This window comes from Adiantum capillus-veneris, chromosome 27 (assembly GCF_014529385.1).
Source record: "Adiantum capillus-veneris isolate H3 chromosome 27, ASM1452938v2, whole genome shotgun sequence".
Classification (NCBI taxonomy): Eukaryota; Viridiplantae; Streptophyta; class Polypodiopsida; order Polypodiales; family Pteridaceae; genus Adiantum; species Adiantum capillus-veneris.
In genome coordinates, this window is record NC_140957.1 from 77216796 (window position 1) to 77241711 (window position 24916).

Below are 24916 nucleotides of genomic sequence, written 5' to 3' on the forward strand. Positions count from 1 at the left end.
TTTGTGGTCGATTTCATTGTATGTTCTACTTTGAAGCCATGTAATCTGCCTTTTGCAAATCTGGCACCATGAAAAATGCTCCAATGAAGCCCCTCTATGGTCTTCGTGATTATCTACTAGAGATGGTTGAAATCAATAGGACCTAGCTCCTCCTTTGAACTCAAGTGGATATGCAAGCCGTCAAACAAGGCAGAGTAGTGGCGGTGTGATAGGGTATGGAGTAGTGTGTGTGTGTGTGTGTGTGTGTGTGTGTGTGTGTGTGTGAGAGAGAGAGAGAGAGAGAGAGAGAGAGAGAGAGAGATGTCATTACCTGATGGGAACACCCTCCAAAATAGACCATATTGGGTCTTTTGCGAGTATCTGCAAATCAACACTGCAAAAAAGGCAATGCAAGCGCATTTGTGGCAATTGCATCAGAGTCCTCAAGCACTCTAGCAAGATAGTTCTCGTCATCGACACAAAGCAAGCAACAAGGGAGATGTGTTGTTTGAAGGGTGGTCTAGTTTGAAGAAGACCGACTCAGTATGTGCATGTGGATGTGTGTGTCGTCATGAGCAACGAGCGAGAGAGATCGAATGCTGCAGAGTTTGCCGAAGCTTGAGACGGGGATGGAACTTGTGGTGTGAGAGCTCGTGGTTGGCTTGAAAGTCAGGGTGCCTTCGTGTGATGCCACAACCAAAGTGTCTTACTGTCTATGTTCTATGCTAGATATGGTTTGTAAAATTATAGCTGCAAGTTTCTGAGGGATTGATAGAAATAAGTGTGTGAAGATCCAAAATGTAAAAGAAAACAATATAGAAATAATTGGAGACACAACATGTGCATGGCTTGCAAAAAATGGCAAATTTGTTGGGAAGGGTTGACGGTCGAAAGACAAAAGGCAGTGTCTGTTGCATGCAATAAAGGCCAAGACAATCGAAAAATGCTGAGGGTTGGTCTTTTGAGAGTGTGCATGGTGGCTGGGGATGTTGCTATGAGAGAGAACGAGACAGTTGTAGCGGTTCTTTTGTGAATTGGAGATGGCATGCACAATATGCCCCCTTTGAATATGTGGGCATCACTGGTGGAGAGAGCAGGTTGTTAGAAAGCAATTCTGAGCAACTGAGACACACACATAGAGAGAGAGAGAGAGAGAGAGAGAGAGAGAGAGAGAGAGAGAGAGAGAGAGAGAGAGAGATGTTGAACCATCGACGTTGTAGAGAGAGATGTATGTGTGTGGTTGTGCTTCTATGACTCCAAGCTTGCATGGCGACTATGGTTGGTGAGAAAGAGTTGATGGAGTGTGTACAAATGATTAGAGAAAAAGCAACAAACAAAGTGACTCATGGGTTGTTGGTAATAGGGGGTGGATATTATTTCTATAACAGATGGTGGCATGAGCGAGAGATAGGGAGTCAGGGAATCAGATGAAAGAGTTTGAGACTTTAGAGCAAATTTGGAAATCACCAATGTCTTGAAGATTTGGCCATATGGATAGATCTCAAACTATTTCTAAAGGCCAAAACTTCCACAAGGAAGTACTTGAAAATCTCTTTCGATCCATGCTCTCAAAACTTTGGCTAAGATTTGGCCATGTCGTCAAATCTTGAGCTCAGTTTGAAAGTGGGAATCCAAGAAGTCCCAAGTTCACTAATATGGTGTTACTAGATGTGTAAGTGTGGCCGCAAGTTGACGAGAGGAGAGAGACTAGGTCAATAGACGACGTTAATCTGATCATGCACAATGAGAGAGAGAGAGAGAGAGAGAGAGAGAGAGAGAGAGAGAGAGTTCACTTGTTGTTTCAACTGCGAGTAATGGGTCCGCGCATGTATCCGAGGAAAAATAACTTCTCTCTCTGTGGCATGTTACCACACACCAATCAATCTCCTTTCCGGACTAATCTTTCTGGAATTATCTTTGCTTTTTCTTCGAAACTGCTACAGATATCGAATGTTTCTATTTTTCTACAGGCTACATCGGGCATCAAAAATTTAGACTTTGGAATCTCTTGGGGTTGTATCCCACGCACATTGGTTCAATTAACCTGATTCTTTCTCTATACTTGAATCTTCAGCTCAATTCATAGGAAAAATCCCTGAGTCTCTTGGGATTGTTTACCTTTTCCTTCTACTTCTCGTTCTTCGTAAAACTCCGGCTACTTCTACTTCTCGTTCTTCGTAAAACTCCGGCTACTTCTACTTCTTCTCCTTATTCCCTCGTGCCAAATTCCATGGTGGTTTATATATCCATCGATTCTAAACTTATCATCAACCAAGCTTAGAATTCTTAAACAGCTCTCACTAAGTCATACTGGCTCACCTCCAAGCTACAAAAGGAGTGGGATAAGGCCTCATAGTGGTTCGAGCTCTATTTTATTCATTTGCTTACGAGATTCCTCCTACTTGCCTCTCAAAGCCTACCTTAGGATTCCTACCTCTTAAAAGGAAGAGTCGAGGATATTTCGAACCCGGAACCATAAGGACTGCAAGATTACGAATTACTACCTTAGGATTCCTACCTTTTAAACGGGAGAGTCGAGGATTCGAACCCGGAACCAGAAGGACTGCAAGATTACAAATGCTTACGTAACCAATCGAGCATCCCTGCAAGGCTGACGATGATGGAAATTCGTTCAATAATGAAAAGATGAACATCCACTACCTGCTCGCACGGAGCAGGGCAGATGACTGCCACAGAGCAGGGCTTCCCCCCTGCTCCTCCCTGCTACACCTGGATTTTGTGCGTGCTCTCACAAGCTCCATGTGCTCGCTCGTCGGCAACTCTACGCTGCTCGCATCTCTATCGCTCGAGCGGCCTTAATGTTGCTCGCTCCTGGATGTACTCACGCCCGTCAGTATCGTAGAGGATTCTGGCTTATTTTATTTTTCATAATGGGTGCCACATACTGGTTCATCTCCCAATTTATCAATTGGAATCTCACTATATTCCATCTCAAGCTCTGTGGGTTGCCGAGTCCAAGGGCCAAAAGAAACACTTGTCAGCGAGAATTGAACCCGACACATCGCAATCAAGAAGCATCCTTTGTGTTGAACCATCCCACCAGCACCAAGTGCTTGTGACATTGCTTGCCCCTTTGTTATAAAACAAGCAAGCCCCCGGTCCTCTGCCCGCCCCCGTGTCCTCCCTAGCCCAGTCGTTGTTGTCCAGCACACATAGCTCTTCCACTCGCGCATCACATTCTCCTACTCTGTCTGCTTGCTACAAGCCACGTTCTTCGCTGTCCTGCCTGCGAGTCGCAACCTCCTTCTCTGCTAAAGTGAAGAAAATGAAAGCATCTCCCAAGATTCCAATCTTTAACGAGCTATTTGAAATCGTGGCAACATATGATAGACGTAACGGAGTCCTGCTTGAATTTTTTGGAGAGGAGCTCATGTGATGTCACGGCCCACGACACGACTCTACCCCTTGCCCCCGTCCTTTATAAAGCCTGTCGAAGCGTGCCTGTGCTGTAAAAGCTCTCCTCTCATCACTACACACGGCCAGCCTGCTATCTAAGAATTTCTTCACCGGCTGCATTTTACATGGCTCCACCTGCTGTTAAGTCGGTTCCTTTGGGGTCGCAGGGCCTCCACGTTTCCGCTCAGGGCCTGGGATGTATGGGCATGTCCTCCTTCTTATATGGTCTCCCCAAGCCTGACGCCGACATGATCGCGCTCATTCACCACGCCGTCCACTCCGGCATCACCTTCCTCGACACCTCTGATGTCTATGGCCCCTTCACCAACGAGCTCCTCCTGGGCAAGGTATTCATTCTGTATTGTTTTCTCTCATTCTGTATTGTTTTCTCATGATTTAAGGTGGCATGTTGTATTCTGATTGAGCCAGTGTTTGTATGCATTTGTTGATGCGTGCTCACTAGCTTGTCAATAGTTACCCACTTCCAATGTAGTTGAAACCTACAAACATTTGTCTGTGTGCGCATGTAATCGATCATTTGGTTCTTAATGTATGTATACAGGCTCTCAAGGGCATAAGACATAAAGTCCAGCTTGCCACAAAGTTTGGCGCCACGATTGATACAGATACTGGCACATTTGGCATCAATGGAGATCCTGCATACGTGCGTGCAGCTTGCGAAGCTAGCCTTAGGAGGCTTAATGTGGATTACATTGACTTGTACTACCAACATCGTATTGACACCAACGTTCCGATTGAAGTTACGGTGAGGTTACCTCCATAGAAGCTAAGCTGCCATGTTTTAATCATGGAACATATAACTTCAAACAGATGCGAACATTGAAATCACACCAGCATGTAAAATGCAGCAATACACGTATTTTTCAGTTCAGGCACTTGTTGTTCGGCATGAGTTTTTATGTGCTCTGCTCCACAGGTGGGGGAAATGAAGAAGCTAGTGGAGGAAGGAAAGGTGAAGTATCTGGGGCTATCCGAGGCTTCAGCATCAACCATACGGCGGGCTCATGCAATTCACCCCATTAGTGCCGTCCAACTGGAGTGGTCTTTGTGGTCGCGTGATGTGGAGAAAGACATCATACCCACCTGCAGGTGATCCTTGTTTCTTTTCATCTACTCTTCACGCTTGTATGTGTGTGATGCATGCTGTGTTGACCGTGGTTGACAGAAAGAATAAAACTGTCACTTCACACTGGCTCCTTTTCTCACATTAATTGCAGGGAACTCGGGATTGGAATAGTTGTGTATAGCCCGCTTGGTCGAGGGTTCTTTTCAGCTGGTGCAAAAATCCTAGAAAACGCAACAGAAACAGATTTCCGCAAGGTATGTTGTGCTGTTCGATAAGCTTGCAGAATCATTTATATGCTGAATAGTCTGTGTGCAATCTATACGTTAAAACTCACTTCCTTTTATTCATTGGCCTGTTTGCATGGTACTTGAAAGTGTAGATTGCGCAGCCAAGGATGCAGGGAGTAAATCTTGAAAAAAATCAGATCTTGTTTGAAGCATTACAAGAGTTGGCTGCAAGAAAAGGGTGCACGCCAGGACAGGTCGCACTTGCTTGGGTTCAGCACCAAGGGGATGACGTCGTACCCATTCCCGGCACAACTCGCGTCAAGAATTTCGAGGAAAATGTGGGTGCCCTTGATGTGAAGTTGAGCAAAGCAGAGGTGGAGGAGATTGTGGCTTTGTTTCACGAGGGCGCTATTGCCGGAGAGCGTTATGAGGATGCACATCTGTTGATGTCTCACCAGAATTCCGATACTCCTCCCTTGTCTGCATGGACAGCTCCTTGATTTTGCGTTTTCATCTCTCTTGCTGCAAGTTGATGCGACTATGGAAGCATCCAAGTTCCAGTTACTAGAAGCTTGTGAAGGCAAGCTACCGGACATGCCATCACAACAATTCCTCACTACTCTGCCTCTCTACCCATCCAAACGACTATGCACTCCCAATGATGATAAGGAATCACCTCATAGACTTCTTGTCCGTATTATCACCATCCAAATTAGGATCTATGTATCCCTATAGCTCCAATACTACATATACATTGCATAAAACATGCACATAATGAAGTTTACCTCTAATTTTGGGATCAAGAGGTAACCTACCAAGACCAGAAATCAAAACTGCATAAACCTTCAAATACAAACTAGAGTTTTCTACATGAAGGCTTTCCAACATTGTAGAATTATACAGAGTAGAGTTTTGTTTTTTCTTCATAGTGCAACTCAACAGCATCATTCCAATTGTGGTATGTTGATCGTAACAATCATGGAAGTGAACCTTAACAAGCAAACACAACAATTCTACAAGCAAACCAACACTCAATGATCAGGGAAATCTGCATATGTCCTTTCTTACAGCTCTAGGTAATCATGCCATTTCGGCACTCGAACAGACTCGAAATGCAATGAAACATTAGGAGGAGGTCTAGGACACCTAGGGGCACTATCCTAGAAAGTCTGGTCACAATCTTACAAGGTACCAAAATCGCGATCCATCATGAAAAAGGTCCTGAAAACTGCAATAGAACATGCCAGAAATATCGTCCTATGGTCTAAGAACGCTCTCCTATGGTCAAAAGGATTAAAAACAACAATTTAAGCACTCAAATCTACAATTATAGCTCACAAACGCGTAGTCGCAAACCACAACAAAACTGACAATGCTTACACTTGAATTAAAGAGCAAAGAGAGAGGAACACAATGCAAGTTTCTGAATCGAAAATGGATTACCAAATCATTAGCTGCGATGATTATAAGTTTGGAGCAGCTCGTAGCTTGAGCGTACGTTTTTTGAGCTCCCTTCCTCTTCTAAAGATAAGCCTCCCTTCACATTAAGTTTATTGACCTTTATACCTAGGACATTATAAATGGCCACTGGCCGGCTCACATGGACCTTTACAAGTATCATTACAGCATTACAACTCAGGGGATTGATTCACTACTCTGGAATCAGGATTTACACAGAGTATTACTACACTAGCTCGGCAAAATAATAAACTAAAAATGTGGTGTCCGGCTACGTGTCTGACCAATTGAACAACCGTTTGATCTATCCTCAAAAATTCCCCCCTTTCTCATTCGTGTCGTCCCTTGACACGACCTTGTGTAGTCTTGCCATAGGGTTGTCTTCAGCTTTGTCTTCAAGGGTGGACATCAGCTTGGGAAGTGCTTTGTCATTGATGACGCTCCCCCCTTCCTTGAGTGATTCATATATGTCATGTTGTTGATACGTGATTTGATCTTTGATCTTTGATTTTCGAGGCAACTTTTCTTCTTGATGTGCATTCACCTCTATGTTGCCAGTCTTAGCCGCCGTAAGGATGGATGCTGATTCAGTTGTCTGAGCTTGTAGAATTGATCCTCTTTGTTGTGTGGACTTTAGGATCGATTTGCGTTCAAGGTCCGTTGCAATTTGAGTTCTCCATAATAGGTAGCCGGTGTTGCACTGTGTGAGCTACTTTTGATTGTTGTTGATGACTCTCTCACGGAATTTGTCATTGCTTGTCGTTGTAGGCCATTCTTTGACTTGCCATTGTTGATGGAGCTTTTTTGTCGCCCTTGAAGATAAAAGATGCTCTTGATAAGCATATGGAGACTCACAATTTTTGCTCCAAGTCGTTGATTGATTTGGGTACCCATTTCCTTATTGTTGATGTAGAAGGAATATATACAAGAAGTTGATGATGAGGTCTAGATTAGGGTCTTAAAACTTAGATGACCGAAGGGAAAAAACCCGGTGGGAAAAAAGTGCCTTTGCTATACGCTCTTAGTGGAGTTGAGCATTTGGACTTGAAGTACCTGTCATGCAAGGTGAGTGCTTGGGAGAAGCAAAGGAAGAGTGCCTAATGCAAGTGCCAATTATGGGACACTCTATATGCTTATGAGAAATTTTCAAACAAAAGCATGCAGTGTAAGAGATGGAGTTGATGGGTGCTTCAAGGAACAAATGTAGCACATGTGACATCAAAGGACGTCTCAGTAGCTTCCATGTTTCCAAGAAGGGTATTCGATGTAGAAGCTTCTCCACTCATTTCTCACTGTGCTGAGTGCGTGAGTGTCTTTTGGACTTCCTCCTTCACTTACCGCTATACTACAATGACTTCGACTCTTATGCTCACCTATACCAGCATGAGCGACACAACATAATTATGCTCAACTCTTTCAGCTTGAGTAGTACCTAGAATAGCTAAGACGCTTAGACCACAGAGAATATTACATGAAGGTTTGGGACTAATGCCTCGCTCATTTAGTGGCTTAGCTGCCCGACTCTGACTTTTATGCCATGTATTTTTAATGGCGACTTGAACTTACCTGTTCAAGGCCAGAAACCCAATTCCATAAATTTTGGAAATTTAGGCCTCTTCCCTTGTTTTGGTCTTTGGATGCCACCATTTTTTTCAGTAGGTTGGCATACTTTGGCTCCTCTTGACTTGCTTGTTGTATGTTCCCACTGCTTTGTGAAACAAGTCCTTCAACTCTTGTAGGGGTTGATGTAGCTTTTTCGTTATTTCCCATGAGAAGCGTTTGTTGATGTGTGCGGGTTATTTGTGTTTGAGTTTCCACGAGCAATTTTGGAACCCATCTTGTTTTTGGTCTTTGTGTGACCGTCTTTTGCATTTGCTCCTTTTGCTCGATGACTTGATGGACACTAGGCTTCAATAGCCAGATCTAATGATTTCCTTTGTAGAAGCCTTGCTTTTGTAATTGATGACAAGGTATCCATCTGCCCTTGTTTGCAATTGGCTTCTGTTGGATGCTGGTTGTCTTTGCTTGCTTTGGGGTAGAAGCTTGTGCTGCAGGATTTTTCTTGGTTGTTCCAGACTGAGCTACAATTTTTGGTAACCATATTTGATTGTTACCTTCATAAAATCCTTGTGCTTCGAGTAGCTTAATCGGAATCATCCCTTGATTGACTTGTTTGTGTTGGGTATCTTCGTTGAAGTTTGATTACGGTACCCAAACTTTTTCCATTGCCCGCTTGGAAGGTCTTTTCGTTTGCCTTTTGTTGGTGCTCTTTCGCTTGCCTGAGTTTTTTGTATTCTGTTGATATCTTGGCTTGCTCCTTGTAGAACTTCTTTCTTGAGGTGATTACATCTAGGCTGTTAGTTTAGGCTTTTTGGCCCAAAAATTAATGTTTCCTTCGAAGTAACCTTGAGCAGTGATTGACTCGTTTGATGCTACCCACCCTGTCACCTTTTGTTGTTGAGGCTGAACTTGTGCTTCATGTATCCAAAATGGGTATTTGACTTTGATGTGCTCTTTGGATACCAACACCTGGGTGACATTCTTTGGCTTCTCTTGGATGCTTTTTTGTGATGGAAACTTTAGTTGATAGACTTTTTGCTTTGGTTTCCATTGCATTGTTGGTGATGTGGCTCTTGACGTAGAGACTCCGCGGAAAATTTGATGGAAGCTCGTTGAAGGTAAAGTTGTCTGGCGAGGTTGATATACTTTTTGTGTTTACCTTTGCTTTACCTTTTTCCGTGATGGTTGGTTGCTCCTTTTTTGCATTGGATTGAGGTGCTTTTGGGGCTTTTGATGGTGTTGTTGTTGCGGCTTTTGATTGTTGTCGAAAAAAGACGTTCCTCCAGTTTTCTGTCAAGACTAGACTCTCTTTGATATGATGGGAGTCGATTATGTGGAAAGTATCTTTATACTCCCCGATACTCAACTTGAGTACGGCTTCTATCATGCCAAAGCTAGGAATTGGCATTTTTGAGCTTGTGTACACGATCTCCTCTAGGTCAGTGATTGGCGGCTTTCCCATCATGATCCATGTTCCATAAGTCATTAGATTCTTTGTCACTTCTAGATCTATCACAGATGAACATGTGATTTTGAGTCCTGTTTCTCTGCATATGCTGAATTTGATCATCGTAGGAGATAGTCCATCTTCTTCTTTGTCCCTGTTCTTGTTTTGATCTTCCATTTGCTGAACTTTTGATGTTGAATTTGGAAATTTTTTTCCTTCATCTGCTTTCATTTGCACTTTTTCTGGAGTCTGCTTCTTTGAAACAGCTTTTGTCGATTCTTCAAGTATGTAAATGATGACATATTCTCGTTGTTGCTCTGCTTCCTTCATGTGCACTTTGGCATCATGCTCCATGATGTAGCTATCTGTCTCAACTTTTCTGCTTTCACACTCACAAACTTCATTAGCTTCCTTCAACACCTTTATCGTAAAAAAGGGAGTTACAGCATACCCATCTTCATCGCAAAATTTAGTAAGGGTCACCTCATTCATGCAGACATCAAGAGTCGCCAATATTTAATCCCATCCAAAGGGATCAAATAATTCCTTTGGAAAAGGTTCTGGTACATATGCCTCATTTTCTACTGAACGCTCTAGGATGCATCTTGCTTTCTAAGACTTCCACTCTCAGGAGCTCCGTACATCCAAATATGCGCTTTGCTTTCCAAATCAGTTATGGAGTTTAAGTCCTCCCCCGGGGTTCTCACTACATATCTATAACTATGATCTTTGACACTGATTTTCGTAGTAATTTCCTTGTGTCTTAAGTAGATATAGTCATAGCCCCAGTCTTGTACCATTTTGAGCTGACGCATGAATGGTCTGCCCAATATGATATCAAAGTTGCTGCTCTTGTCAAAATCCATTATGGCAAAGTTATGCTCATACTCAATGCCACACGAGGATACAATGATTTGTTCTAATATTCCACTCGGTTTCTCCATGTATCCATCCGCTAATTGCAGTTTCATTTGCATTTTCCTACGAGTAGGCTTCCCCCATTTTTTCCATATCTCTTTGGTTGCAATGGCAATTCCTGCCCCACTATCTAATATAGCAACCATCTTTACTCCTTTGTACTCAAGTGGTAAGGTGGTGTTTCCTTCGTCTCCTTCACAGTAGTCACCCACCTTATTTACCGGTATCTAAAGGTGCCTCAAATTTCGGCTCTTCCTGGTCTTTGTTTACAATACCATGACTTTCCAATTCCTAGATTTTTTCACGGATTAGCACCTCCGTTTTGGGAGCATCTGGAACATGTGGTTCCATAAGAGCTTCGGCCTTCTCCCTCCTCGTCTCTCCTCCCTCCCTCTCCTCTCCCTCCCCGCCCCTACCTTCCTCCTCCTCCTCCCCAATCTCTCTCTCCCCCCCATCCCCCTTCTCTCCTCGCATCTTCCTCCATCTCCCTCCCGAGTCCCCCTCTATCTTTTTATCCTTTGCTTCCTCACGCAACACCTGCGATGGTGCTTATGGACATCACAAATCGTTTGCTTCCACCACCACTACTCTGCACACCAAAAGCATACATATTCGCTTGCCCACGGCGTTTACAACAAAGGCCGCATGTGAGGGTCATCAAAGGTCATCACAGGAATGTCGTGCCATCGGTGAGACGAATGCTGACATTTGGGTGGATGGCCATTTGTACCCTTACGATCCTATAAGCCGCTTCCATCCATCCTTTAATAGCCTTTTGACATTTCTTCAATATCTTGGGAGGGGAAAAGCAGGCTTGTTAGGCTATTGCAAGCAGTTTTGTATTGGTGCAGGTGCTTCTTTGCATATGTGGATGCAGCTCTTAAGCTCAAGACGGCGGCATTACAAGATAGTATTGCTCTTCGGAGAGGGAGTTTGAAACTCTTCAACAAAAAATGCACGAAAAAGATACCTACATTATGAAGCTTGCCAACACCATTATGTTTTTGAAAGAAACACCCCTTGGTGCAAGGGAGCGCAAATGCACGTATTCATCCATTAAAACCCTTGCACATTCGGGTGGAGCACGCAAACGACGAGTGACAACCAGAAGGTGATTTGATCTATACTTGCATAATACATTCTTACTTCACACTATTTTCAAACATTTATCTTATTGGTTGCTAGAAACTTCATCCACGAGGCATGCGGTGGAACAAGCCAAGATGATCGAGTCAACCTGCTCACTAGTTATCTCAATATCCATGATGTGATTTCTATCTTATAATCACTGGAGGAAAGCACATTAAGTATGCAGTCACTAAGGACCTTATGAACAAATTGAGAAATGTGTTGGTGAGGATGACGTGCAACAAGCTCGTGATGAGGCGGTTCCTAATGCCATCTCTGACCAAGACATTGATGGGACCAAAGCGAACCCCGAACCCCGACGGCCTCTAAAACACCGGGGACCGAATGGCGCGCCTCGAGCCTGTCATGGTAAAGCAAACAGGGGGCACCACCTAGCTTTAGCGGCTAGGACGCAAACAACACACCACCATAACAAAGTTTTCATCCAAGAGAGATGGATGCTTGGGAGTAATGATGAAAAGGAAAGGGAATGAGATTAAGTGAGAGAGAGAGAGAGAGAGTGAGGGAGGGGGTATAGCGGCTTAGTACTTAGGCATCACAAAAGGATGGCGAATCCGCACACCCTTCACACATACACAAGCTCACTCCAAAACACAAGACTAGGTGGCGATTCCGCACACCTCACATGGGCAAAACATTGCAAGAAAACATACTCACAAAACCTCAAGCTTTATTTAGAGAATTAGGCGATGAAATGGGGAGCATAGGGTAGGGGAATGAGAAGGGAGAGAGTGGTAGAGCACATGGCGGATAGGTGGGAGTTGATGGCGAAGACTCGCACGAGGATTATGTCCATCATCCTTCATTTAGTTTCCCTTCATCTTCCATAGCCAAGGGTGTAGAGGTCATGCTCAAGACAAGCATGGTGATTGCGGTGATGGTGATGGTGTGGGTGTGTGTGTGTGTGTGCACTAGGCACACATAGTGCATAGTGTGTTCTTTGGTGATGTTGTGTGTGTCTTCAGTGTGATGGTGACCCCTCTTTATATAGGGGAGGAGGGGGGAGAAATTCTAGAATTTAGAAATGAAGAAATCATTATCTACATAGGCCATGTGACTGTGGGCCCCACTTGTCTGGCTGTGTGTATATGTGCCAGAACAGCAGTCTCATGAGAGAGAGACTAAGAGAGAGAGATGGGTTGATGAAAAAAAGTGAGAGGTGACATGGAGAATAAAGTAATTACAAGAGGGGAGAGAGGGGAGTGTGCTCAAAGGTGAATCTGTGTGCAGATGTGTGTGAACACAAGAAAAATCAGGTAACCACCGGGTGGGGATGGGTCTGTGGGCACCTTTTTCAGTGAAACTGAGTGTGTGTGAGTGTGGGGAAGGTTATTTAGCTACAAGACAAGAGACATGGCGCCCTTTAGAGAGAGAGGGGGGTATTTGGGTCATGGGATATGATAGGAGAGAGAAAGAGGGGGTGGGGTATACTATTTTGGAAGATAGGGTAAGTTGCATGTGAGTTAGGGTGCATTATTGGTGAGTTATAATGCATTATTGGTGAGAGGTGGGGTAGCTTGAGGGGAGAGAGAAAGGAGAAAGGACAAGGGGAAGAGAGAGGGGGTTGACCTTTTGAGTGGAGGAGAGGAAAAGGGACACACGGTGGGGCAACAGTGAAGAAAAAGGAGGCAAGGTGGGGATGGGCTACCCCGCAGGCATGAGGTGGCCTATTTTACCTTTCTTATATATTTACATAATCATACTTTATTTTTTTCTTACTTTTTCCAATGCTTTTTATCACTCCCTCCCTAAGAGGGGGTTTTCATGGGGTGGGGACGAGAGAAGAGGGGTATGGGAGCTTGGCTTGTGAAAAGCCCCCATAATTAGCCCTCCCCTTTTGGCTAGAGGCATTCATGTCTCTAGCTCATCTGTTTGATCATTATCGTCGGAGGTGGCGGCTGATGGTGTGTCCTCATCTGGAATGTCAATTGGTGGAGCCTGGTCAAATCGAAGAAAATAAGGTTTAAGTCGCCAACCATTTACCCTGGTTTTATGAAGTTTTCCATTAGCCTCCATAAGCTGGTAGCTTCCATTGGCATACTTTTTCCTGATGATGAAAGGGCCTTCCCATCGGAGCAGGAGTTTCTTATCCTTGCGCGTGTCGAAGCGATTGTCGTAGCGGAGCACCAACATTCCTTTCTTCAATTCTTTTTTCCGGAGATGCTCGTTAAAGCTAAGCCGTCTATGCTCTGCTTGTGCTGCATAATAATTTATTGCTTCTTCTCTGTCCAGCTGCAGTCTTTCCAAGTTGATGATGTGATCTCTCAAATGCATGTTGGGCTGTTGAAGCTGGCTTGCCATTACTATGAGACTTTGTAGTTGCACTTCAATGGGCAAGATTGCTTCCTTACCAAATACTAGATGATACGGTGTGAATCCCAAGGATGTACGAAATGAAGTTCTGTAGGCCCATAAAGCTGGTAGTAGATACTTATCCCAGTCTCCAGGATGATTGTTTACCTGCTTGGTAATAATTTTAGAAACCATTCCATTTACCTTTTCAACTAGGCCATTACATTGAGGGTAATATGGTGAAGAGTGCCTCCTTGTAATGCCCAGTTTTTGCATTAATTCTCCTACCAAGTCTGCTTTGAAACCTGGCCCTCTATCAGAGATGATCTCTAAAGGTGTGCCAAACCTACAGCATATGTGCTCGTAGATAAATTTAGCTACCTCTACCGCTGTGATTCTAGTGGTGGCTGTAGTCTCTGCCCATCTAGTCATGTAGTCGATCCCCATGATAATGTAGAATTTTCCTGAGTTGGCCCTAGGTAATGGCCCGATGGCATCGATACCCCATTTTTCAAATGGGCCATATGAGAGAATAGGTGTCTGTGGTTCAGGCATAAGTGACCTAGTGCCGGCCTTTTGACACAACTTACATGTTTTGCACCAGTGGTGTACATCACGGTTGAGGCTAGGCCATATGAAGCCTGCCTGCAAGATTTTCCTACTTGTTATGTCTAGGGCAAAGTGACCACCACAAACCCCGTCGTGACAGCTAGCAATTACTCCCGTGATTTCCTGAGAGAGAGGGACCTTTCTGAGTATTTGGTCCTTATCCTTACAGTACAAACCATCATTGATGAGTCGATACCTTGTGGCCTTCCGCGTTAGCCATTGCTTCCGTCCCTTTGTTAAATCTGATGGGCATTCCCCTGTTTCCAAAAAATGCATGATGTCAGGCAAGGCATCACTTCCTTGAAATAGAGGGGGCTTTAGTTTTATTGCTCCAACCACCACTTCCTGTAGTCTTTCACTTGCTAGGGCATCTGCTTCTTGGTTTTGAGCCCTTGGGATATGGTGTATTTGAACTTCTTCAAACTTACCCAACAAGGTTTTTACACCACGTAAGTGAGTCCTTAAACTAGGATTCTTGCATGTCCATGCTCCATTTACTTGCCTTACCAGAAGTAGAGCATCCCCAAATACATTAAGACGTTGTACACCTTGCGAGACGCACCATTGTAGACCCTTGGTTAGTGCTGCATACTCAGCTTCATTGTTAGAATGTGAATCTAACAATTGGCCCAACGAAAATACCTTTGTCCCTTTGTCATCAAAGACCACTATGCCTGCAGCTGCTTTGTCGGACGCTCGCTTGTAGGCTCCATCAAAGTAGAGAGAGTATGCTCCTTCTACCATCGGTGGTACTGGAGGTAATCGGACTTCTCCTTCCTTAGATTGCTTCTCCTTCCTTTCAAAGACTTGGTAGGTCATGAGTCCCCCCAAACTTGCCCTTGTCGTGCTTTCTACCTGTACTATGTAGTCAAACTGGTTAGAATCACAAATTGCTTAGGCAGCAAATATGACCTAAACTTTGTAGTTGCAAATCTAAGAGCTAGGACTAAGTGTTCCACATGGGTGAAACCTTTCTCTCCTGCTGTCATCATTCGACTAGAGAAGTAGATTGGCCTCATGAAAGATGTCGTCGTATCCTTTTGGAGTAGCACAGCCCCCAATGAGTCATCACCAACACTTGAGGTGACATAGAATTTTTCATCCCACTTAGGTGGTGAGATAGTTGGCAGAGTGGCTAAGACCTCCTTTACCTTGTTGTAGTGATGTTCGCTTTCCTCGTCCCAAGTGAAAGTTGATCTTTGAGTGAGTTGTTGCAGTGGTAGAACAAGTTGTGATAGTAGATGTATGAATCTACTTAAGTACCTCACCTTCTGTAGAAAAGAGACCAGTTGACGTGCGGTCGTTGGTGAAGGTAGGGCTATGAGTGCGGACACCTTACTTGGGTCAGCGTTGATACCTCTTGCTGAAATTTCATGGCCTAGTAGAATGACTTTACTCTCCCCAATGTGACATTTATCCACATTTAATTGCCCACCTAGGCTCTGCAACCTGGCCAAACCTTCAGTTACCTTTTCTAAATGTGAAATACGGGAGCTATATATACAAAAATCATCAATGAACACTCTTATGGATGTTCCAAAGAACGGTTGAAAAACATATGTGACATATCTTTGGAATGTGGTAGGTGCATTTGTGAGACCAAATGGCATAACCCTGTATGCAAAACAACCCCATGGCGTGATAAAAGTGGTTTTTAGCTGATCTTCCAAGGCTATGCGTATTTGAAAGTATCCAGAATAACCATCACAGACGGTATAGCATTCAAAACCCGCTACTTCATTCAGAATTTCATCCAAGAAAGGGAGAGGAAAGTGGTCTCTCTTTGTAGCTGCATTTAGTGGTTTGTAGTCAACACAGAACCTCCACTTACCATTCTTTTTAGGCGTCACCACTACGGGTGACACCCATTCTAAGTTTTCTACAGGATAGATGAATCCCGCCTCCAGCAGTTTCCTTACCTCGGCCAAGAGTGCCTTTTCTTGTATGACCCCCAATCGTCGTAGCTTTTGCACAACTGGTTTTACCCCTTCCTTCAGCTTAATATGATGTTCCACCACTGTAATGCCTGTGATTCTTTCATAGTTGTCAATGAACAGGTTAGGAAATCCCATCAACATTTGCAAAAAACTATCTTTCTCCTCAAGTGTTAATTCCGTAGACAACATACCCTTCAACCTACTTCCTCCTAGGCCAGGTGATTTTCTCTCCTCTTCATTGGGTTTCCCTTTTGGTGATGGATCACCAGTTGTGCTTACCCTTTGTGGATCCTTCATAATGATACCCATCACATCAATGGAACTGTCACTTTCGTCGGTGGATGTGGTCTCCTCCTCAGAACTCGAAGATTCGCTAGTGGTTTCATCTGCCGATGTTTCCAGATTCATTTGCTTCTGCTTGCCAATCCTCATGTCGTAGTAGATTGTCTCCCCTTTCTTACCGGTCATGCGTAGAAGGCTAGTAACCCAGTCCTGTTTTGCCTTCATGGCCATCAACCATGGCCTTCCCAAAATTAGTGGATAGCCCTCCCCCTTAGTAGGCATTACAAAAACATCTACCTCTACCTCAGTGTTGAAAGTTTTGATTTTCACGGCACTTACCACACCCACACACTTTACTTTTGCGTTGTTTGCCATCTTTGCCTTGCATGGAGAAGGCCTGTCAACCTCGAGCCCTAATCGAAGCATCATAGCTTCGCTCATTACACAGATTTGTGCACCTCCATCAATGTAGGTGTTTCCAACCCTCTTTCCTTTTATGTTTACGTCGACAATTGGAAGGATGTCATCCATGTTGCATCCCGAAATTGCTCCGGCTACCTTTGTTTTGGAGCGTCTTGTACTTACCATTTTAGACCATTGTCGCCTTACTTTTGGTGCAAGATGTAGCAGCTGTGGCCATGTAATCTTCGGTCCTTGCTCTGCCACATCCAATGTTAGATCATAGGGCTTAGAACTTTCCCCTAGCTGGAAGTCGGTGATGCCCAATTTCCGTCGTGGCCTGGATGGCCTCTTGCTAGTTTCTCCTCTCATGCTTCTCTCATCATCTGATTGTGTAGCTTTCTCCCTCCTAGCTCTTTTCACAGTCATGGCTTCAAGTGGTTCTAAAAAGGTTACCTTCTCCTTACCCTTGTCCCTCTCCTTTGCTCTGGGTGGATCCACTACTATGGCTTTTCCTTTCTCTTCTAGCCTTATGATGTTTACAGGTGGTGGTGGGGCTGGTGGAAGAGGTAGGATAGATGCTTGTAGTGGTGTCTGGGGTGGACGTAGAATTTGTGTTGGTGGGGGTGGTGCTCGGGGTGGGGGTGTTCTTTATCTAGGGGGTGACAATTGGTTCCTCCTACCTCCTCTATTATAGTTTTGTCGTGGTTTGGGACAGTAGTACATACCGTGACCGTCTTCTCCGCAGTTGTAGCAATGATACTCCCTGTTTTGTCGTCATGCTCTTCCAGGGTCTTGATCTCTTTCTTGACTCCTCCCTTGTTGTATTAAGTGGACAGACAAATTCTACAGTTGGTCAGTAATATGGGCCAACATATCTTGTTGGTCATCTCTTACCCCAAGAGCCGGTGGTGGTGGTGGAATGGTGGTTGTCGTAGTTGCTGGTCGAAGCGATGTTCCTGATTTTGTTGACTCGGTTTCTTTGGCTTTCATTCGCAGCTTCTTGTCTTTAAGGCGAGCAATCTCAACGGCTAACTCGTACGTAGCCGGGAATCTACCTTTCACCTTCTCCTTGAGAAGCGGCCATAAGCCATGCGTGAACCGATCTTTTTTTAGGAAATCGGGTGCAGCTTCCCCCCTAGCCAGTGACTCAACCCACCGTTCCCACAAATCCACAAATTTGGACTCATAGGTGGCATATTCTAAAAGACCCTCCTGCTTCAAGTCTCTCAACTTGTCCCACAACTTTTCTGAAGTGGTACCTCCCCCAAAGCGCCTCTTAAAAGCAGTTTTTAAGGGTTCCCAGTCATCCTTGGTTGCTTGTGGAAGTGCATTGTACCATGATCTAGCTTCTAGCTTCATGAGATGCTTAAAGATTCTAACCCGGGATTCATCCGTATCTTTGTTGCTCACTACACATGCTACTTCAAAGTCATCTAGGAAGTCTGCTACCAAATCCTCCCCCTTCTTTCCTTTAAATGTTGGAAATGCTACACTTGCCATGATTACTAAGAGAGAGCTAGAAAGACACACTGCTTAACTTGCAAAAGTCTTTTTCTTCTTTACAAGGAGGCGTGTATACCCTCTTATACTAGGACATAGATTAAAACTTCAAACGGTACATTGCCTTGTACCAAAGGTAAGACAAATGGTTGATCTGATGCCAGAACCTCCAAAAACCACTCCCCACCCAGCATGGTGTCAATGACGTGCTGGTAGTGAGCCTTCAAGTCCAGTATTACCTTGATTGAGCGTACACGTGTTGGTATGTGTGATCTGTCTTGAGGTAGGTTGTACTGATTCATGTGAAGCTTAGAGGTGCTTAGTCACTGTCCAAGCTTGTGGGAGTGGGTGGTGTTCTTTCCTGAAACAAACTCAGTAGCTCCCTAGTTTCTCTAGTGAGAGTGTGAGCCAATGATTCCGTTATCTGTGCTGCAGCATCAGGTGCGACTTGAAAACTGACTGTGATAATTACCTCGGTGACTTGAGTTACCCGATTCTCAAAGTAGAATAGTGTTGATTCTCTATTGTGTAGAGCTCCTTCCATTTTGTTGTTGTGGGTTGGTTGTAGGTTGAGGACATGGTTTCGACCTTCTCCTTCTTCTTCTTGGCACTTGGCCTATGTATATCCACTTGGTTTGGCGTGTTGGTTGACTCTCCCACTGCAAATCGATTACCGTTACGCCTGGCACTCGAGCTTCGATGGAGATGCGGAGTTCGTCTAGTTGTGCTTGGAGCTCTTCTTCTTCTGTCGTCCAATTAGCAAATCCTGCTAGCCATTCATCCATTCACAATAGTTTAAGGGTTTCAGTCTTGTAAACTGAAGGGTTTCATGAAAAGATCCTCAGTGGGGGCACCAAATGACGGGAGCAAAGCGAACCCCGAACCCCGACGGCCTCTAAAACACCGGGGACCGAATGGCGCGCCTCGAGCCTGTCATGGTAAAGCAAACAGGGGGCACCACCTAGCTTTAGCGGCTAGGACGCAAACAACACACCACCATAACAAAGTTTTCATCCAAGAGAGATGGATGCTTGGGAGTAATGATGAAAAGGAAAGGGAATGAGATCAAGAGAGAGAGAGAGAGAGAGAGAGAGAGAGAGAGAGAGAGAGAGGGAGGGGGTATAGCGGCTTAGTACTTAGGCATCACAAAAGGATGGCGAATCCGCACACCCTTCACACATACACAAGCTCACTCCAAAACACAAGACTAGGTGGCGATTCCGCACACCTCACATGGGCAAAACATTGCAAGAAAACATACTCACAAAACCTCAAGCTTTATTTAGAGAATTAGGCGATGAAATGGGGAGCATAGGGTAGGGGAATGAGAAGGGAGAGAGTGGTAGAGCACATGGAGGATAGGTGGGAGTTGATGGCGAAGACTCGCACGAGGATTATGTCCATCATCCTTCATTTAGTTGCCCTTCATCGTCCATAGCCAAGGGTGTAGAGGTCATGCTCAAGACAAGCATGGTGATTGCGGTGATGGTGATGGTGTGTGTGTGTGTGTGTGTGTGTGCACTAGGCACACATAGTGCATAGTGTGTTCTTTGGTGATGTTGTGTGTGTCTTCAGTGTGATGGTGACCCCTCTTTATATAGGGGAGGAGGGGGGAGAAATTCTAGAATTTAGAAATGAAGAAATCATTATCTACATAGGCCATGTGACTGTGGGCCCCACTTGTCTGGTTGTGTGTATATGTGCCAGAACAGCAGTCTCATGAGAGAGAGACTAAGAGAGAGAGATGGGTTGATGAAAAAAGTGAGAGGTGACATGGAGAATAAAGTAATTACAAGAGGGGAGAGAGGGGAGTGCTCAGAGGTGAATCTGTGTGCAGATGTGTGTGAACACAAGAAAAATCAGGTAACCACCGGGTGGGGATGGGTCTGTGGGCACCTTTTTCAGTGAAACTGAGTGTGTGTGAGTGTGGGGAAGGTTATTTAGCTACAAGACAAGAGACATGGCGCCCTTTAGAGAGAGAGGGGGGTATTTGGGTCATGGGATATGATAGGAGAGAGAAAGAGGGGGTGGGGTATACTATTTTGGAAGATAAGGTAAGTTGCATGTGAGTTAGGGTGCATTATTGGTGAGTTATAATGCATTATTGGTGAGAGGTGGGGTAGCTTGAGGGGAGAGAGAAAGGAGAAAGGACAAGGGGAAGAGAGAGGGGGTTGACCTTTTGAGTGGAGGAGAGGAAAAGGGACACACGGCGGGGCAACAGTGAAGAAAAAGGAGGCAAGGTGGGGATGGGCTACCCCGCAGGCATGAGGTGGCCTATTTTACCTTTCTTATATATTTACATAATCATACTTTATTTTTTTCTTACTTTTTCCAATGCTTTTTATCACTCCCTCCCTAAGAGGGGGTTTTCATGGGGTGGGGACGAGAGAAGAGGGGTATGGGAGCTTGGCTTGTGAAAAGCCCCCATCAACATCCAACCTCTTTTGCTTATTTTTGGTGGATTTCATTGTATGTTGTAATTTGAAGCCATGTAATCTGTCTTTTGCAAATCTGGCACCATGAAAAAAGCTCCAATGAAGCCTCTCTATGGTCTTCGTGATTATCTACCAGAGATGGTTGAAATCAATAGGACCTAGCTCCTCCTTTGAACTCAAGTGGATATGAAAGGCTTTAAACAAGGTAGAGTAGTGGCGGTGTGATAGGGTATCAATGTTGGGTGTACTGTGTGTGTGTGTGTGTGTGTGTGTGTGTGTGTGAGAGAGAGAGAGAGAGAGAGAGAGAGAGAGATGTCATAACCTAATCTAATGGGAACACCCTCCAAAATAGACCATATTGGAACTTTTGCGAGTATCTGCAAATCAACACAACAGCCAATGCAATGCAAACTCATTTGTGGCCATTGCATCAGAGTCCTCAAGCACTCTAGTAAGATAGTTCTCGTCATCGACACAAAGCAAGTGTCATAATAATCAATATCTAATTATCCTAAATGATTTTTTCATGTTAAACTGATCATTTAATGTGGGGAAGTGCCAACGGAGAAAAAGCTAGAATATTCGTTAAGTTAGCAGATCGACCACAGTAGGGATCCAAAGGAGGAAAAATAGGGATCCAAAGGGGCGGACATCTGCAAAAGAGCTATGTGCAACAATGGGCTCCAAAGACCTTAGGGTTCAGCCCATTAAGACTTCCAAAAGGCTAAGGTTCCAAAATTCGTTCAAAGGTCAAAAGCCTAGGGAAACTGGATGCTTTGTGTGTGTCTCAAAAGTCTTCAACCATCCCTATATAGGAAGAGGCGAGCCCTAGAAGTAGGAGATCAGAGAGAAACTCACACTGTGTGTCTCAAAAGTCTTCAACCATCCCTATATAGGAAGAGGCGAGCCCTAGAAGTAGGAGATCAGAGAGAAACTCACACACACACACACAAGCTCCTTGTACACAAAGGGAATGAGGGACACATGTCAGCTCCCTAGCCCAGATGCCCAGAAGGCGTACTCAATTCCTATTGGATGGCCTTGGAGGTATACCAATGAGAATTAGTCTAGAGTAAATCTAGTTTAATTAATTTAAAAATAGTTAATAAAAGAATCATTAAGAATTAAGCTCTCTAGAAGACATTGGACAGTCTCCCAAGGGGTCCAATGAGCATTTAGCAGCCCAATGGCTTGCCTGATTCCTATTTTCCAAGAGGCAAAGGGGTCCAATGAGAGTTTAGTTGAATTAAATAATTACCTAAAGCTCTCACAAAAGGGGAAAGGGGGACACATGTCAGAAGACTATCACTTATGGTGCTTAATTTCCATTGGCTAGGCCTGGGGAGGTCCAATTGTGATGCAAATCCAACCAAGAGCCAAGCTTCAATGCATGCTCATCTCCTCTACCATGCTAATTACTAAGCTAGGATATGCTAATACTAGTGATTATGTGAGGAGATGTACATCTTTCTCATAAGAATACTCCATCTTCCTCTCAATCTACTGTCATACCCCGCTAGCTCTCGCCATCTTCGAAGGTCTGTGAGGTCTTGGGTCTGAGACCGTGAGGGAATTGATGTTGTGTTTAACAAGTGTTGTGCTTAGTGCCTGAAGTTTCCATCTTCATAGCACTAGCTAGTATTGAAGGAACACAAAGAATTGTATTGTAAAATGTCTCTCTTGATGGGAGAAACCATAATACAAAGCGTTTTGGAGGGGGGACCGGCTCCATGCAAATCCGGTCCTCAACTGTTGTCAATTGCTTAATTTCTCTCTCTTTTGAAGTATTGTTCATGCTATCTAACTAGGTGTTATACTTTTTGTTGCTCTTTCCACCCAAGCACTCTTGTTATTCTCATTAGGAATCTATTCTAATGAAATGCTCACTATGTTCATGCTATTCCACTACACACAAGTTACTAGACCATTAAATGTTACATTGGTATCAGAGCACAAAGGGATGACAAAAAGCAAGAGAAGAAAAATGCGAGAAAGAGGACACCCTCTCCTCCATATTCTTCATCCTCTTCCTCTTATGAAAGTGATGGTGAAGACAACAAAGATCAAGGCAAGAAAAAGGCGAGAAAGAGGTCACCCTCTTCTCCATCTTCCTCAAATTCTTCATCTTCTGAAGGAAGTGATGCTGAAACCTTTGAACCATCAAAAAGAAGAGGCCATAGGGAATCCTATGCCACATGGAAGAGGTCATCCAAGCTCAAGAAGTTCAAAGAGGGAGGGAAGAGCATCTCTTTCCTTACCTACGATGGCACTTTTGGTGCTACAGAAAAAGTCTTGGCCTTTATCCAACAGTTCGATGTGGCGTTTGGAGTTGAGGGCTTCACGGAGTCTAGAGCTCTAAGCTACACCATGTAGCTATGCACTTTCAAAAATCGGCCAGGCAATGGTGGTCTAGCCTATGGGCCAATGGTGAAGCTCCACAAACATGGAAAGCTTTAAGAGCTTCCATTATGAAGCAGTTTTTGGCCACCGATGCCAAAGACAAAGTACTCACCGAATGGCGAAGCTTGAAGCTCTCTCCCTATGAATCCATTCACAAATATGTAGACAAGTTTTGGGACCTACAACTCAAAGCCACTGTCTTTAAAAAGTTGGATTTTGGAGAGCAAAAGAAAAAGTTTGTGCAGGCTTAATTGAAGAAATGGTGGAGTATGTCAACTCCCAAAGGCCACGCACCATATCGGCGGTTATACACCATACTATGGTGGCCTCTCGAATCAATTTCCAAACGGGGGCTAAAAGAAATTCTAAGCCCACGGAAAACAAGTGTTCCAATGATTCTAAGGGGAAGGACAATGTCTAAAGTCTCCTAAGGGCAATTCCAAGAAAGCTAAAGAGAAGGGAGTTTACAAAGGCAAAAACAAACTCTCTCCTGAAGAGCTTGAGTGTTATCGCAAGGATAACCGTTGTTTCAAGTGCGGCAAGCAAGGGCATGCGTACTGTGCTTGTCCCCAAAAGAACAACCACCATGAGCCTCCTAGAGCTACCTTGGTCGAAATCCAAGAGGAGGAAACTCAGCACAAAGGATCTCCTCAATGCCACGCTTGGGGAAAGGCATGATGCTTTTCTTCTCTTTGACCCTGGTTCTAATCACAATTTCATATCCACAGAGTTGGCCACCAAGCTAGGCATACAAGCTTATGAGATGGGAGATGTCCTACCCGCAGATGGTGCTTTCAAGGGCAAGAAGCTTCAGTCAATCCCTTAATCGGGAAATTGAGGCTCCATGTCCAAAGCTATGTGGACAAAGAGGACGTCTTTATCTCTCCTCTCAAGCATGAGGATGTAATCCTAGGGGCACCATGGTTTGATTGCATGGCTACCAATGTTAAATACCCTGAAAGGAGAATCTCCTTTAGGTTCAGGGAAAAAGATATGTACATAGATGCTAAGGAAACGGGTGACACCATACCCATTGTACATACGCAAGCTTTCAATAAGTCAATAAAGAGCTCTATTTCGTGTACATGATTTTTGTTAAAGACTCTCAAAATGAACCTAATGTTTTAACAAAAGAAAATATACACAACCAAAAGGAATTAGAGTTATCCAATTTTCTCAAGGTGTTTTAAGATGTCTTTATTGACAACATCCCTTGTGAGCTACCTCCTAAACAAGGCAATGATGACCATGCAATTGAACTTCTTCCAGGAAATTCACTGCCTAGAAAACCTCCTTATAGAGTTTCTCAAGCTCAACAAGAAGAGATTGCGCGGCAAGTGCATGAGTTAGTTGAGAAGGGCATGGTTAGGTCTAGCTCATATCCATATTGTTCTCTTGTGCTACTAGTGCAAAAGAAAGACGGCACATATCATATCTGTGTTGACTATAGAGCACTAAATAGGATCACTATCAAAAATAGGTTTCCCGTTCCACGGGTAGAAGACCTATTTGATAAGCTACAAGGGTCAACCTACTTCATTAGGATTGACCTAAAAAGTGGCTCTCATCAAATAAGGATAGTTGATCAAGACATTGTAAAGACCACATTTTGCACCACGTTTGGTCTTTATGAATATATTTTCATGCCTTTTAGCTTGACCAATGCACCAGCCACATTCAATCGCTTGATGGAGAAGCCATTCAGGCCTCACCGAACCTTTACTGGAGTGTTATTTGATGATATTATCATCTACTCTAATTCATTAGACGAACACAAGAAACAAATATTTCAAGTTCTAAGAGAGAATAAACTTTAT

General features: G+C 44.1%; 1 protein-coding gene across 1 annotated transcript; it reads left to right on the top strand.

The window, feature by feature from the left end:
- Positions 1–3466: 3466 nt before the first annotated feature.
- On the top strand, positions 3467–5579 carry LOC147422228 (putative aldo-keto reductase 2). The gene is made up of 5 exons (XM_086502569.1): positions 3467–3743; positions 3959–4162; positions 4334–4506; positions 4635–4737; positions 4863–5579. Exons 1-5 carry the CDS (start codon positions 3522–3524, stop codon positions 5208–5210), a joined length of 1050 nt encoding a protein of 349 aa, XP_086358695.1. The 5' UTR covers positions 3467–3521; the 3' UTR covers positions 5211–5579.
- Positions 5580–24916: the final 19337 nt, after the last annotated feature.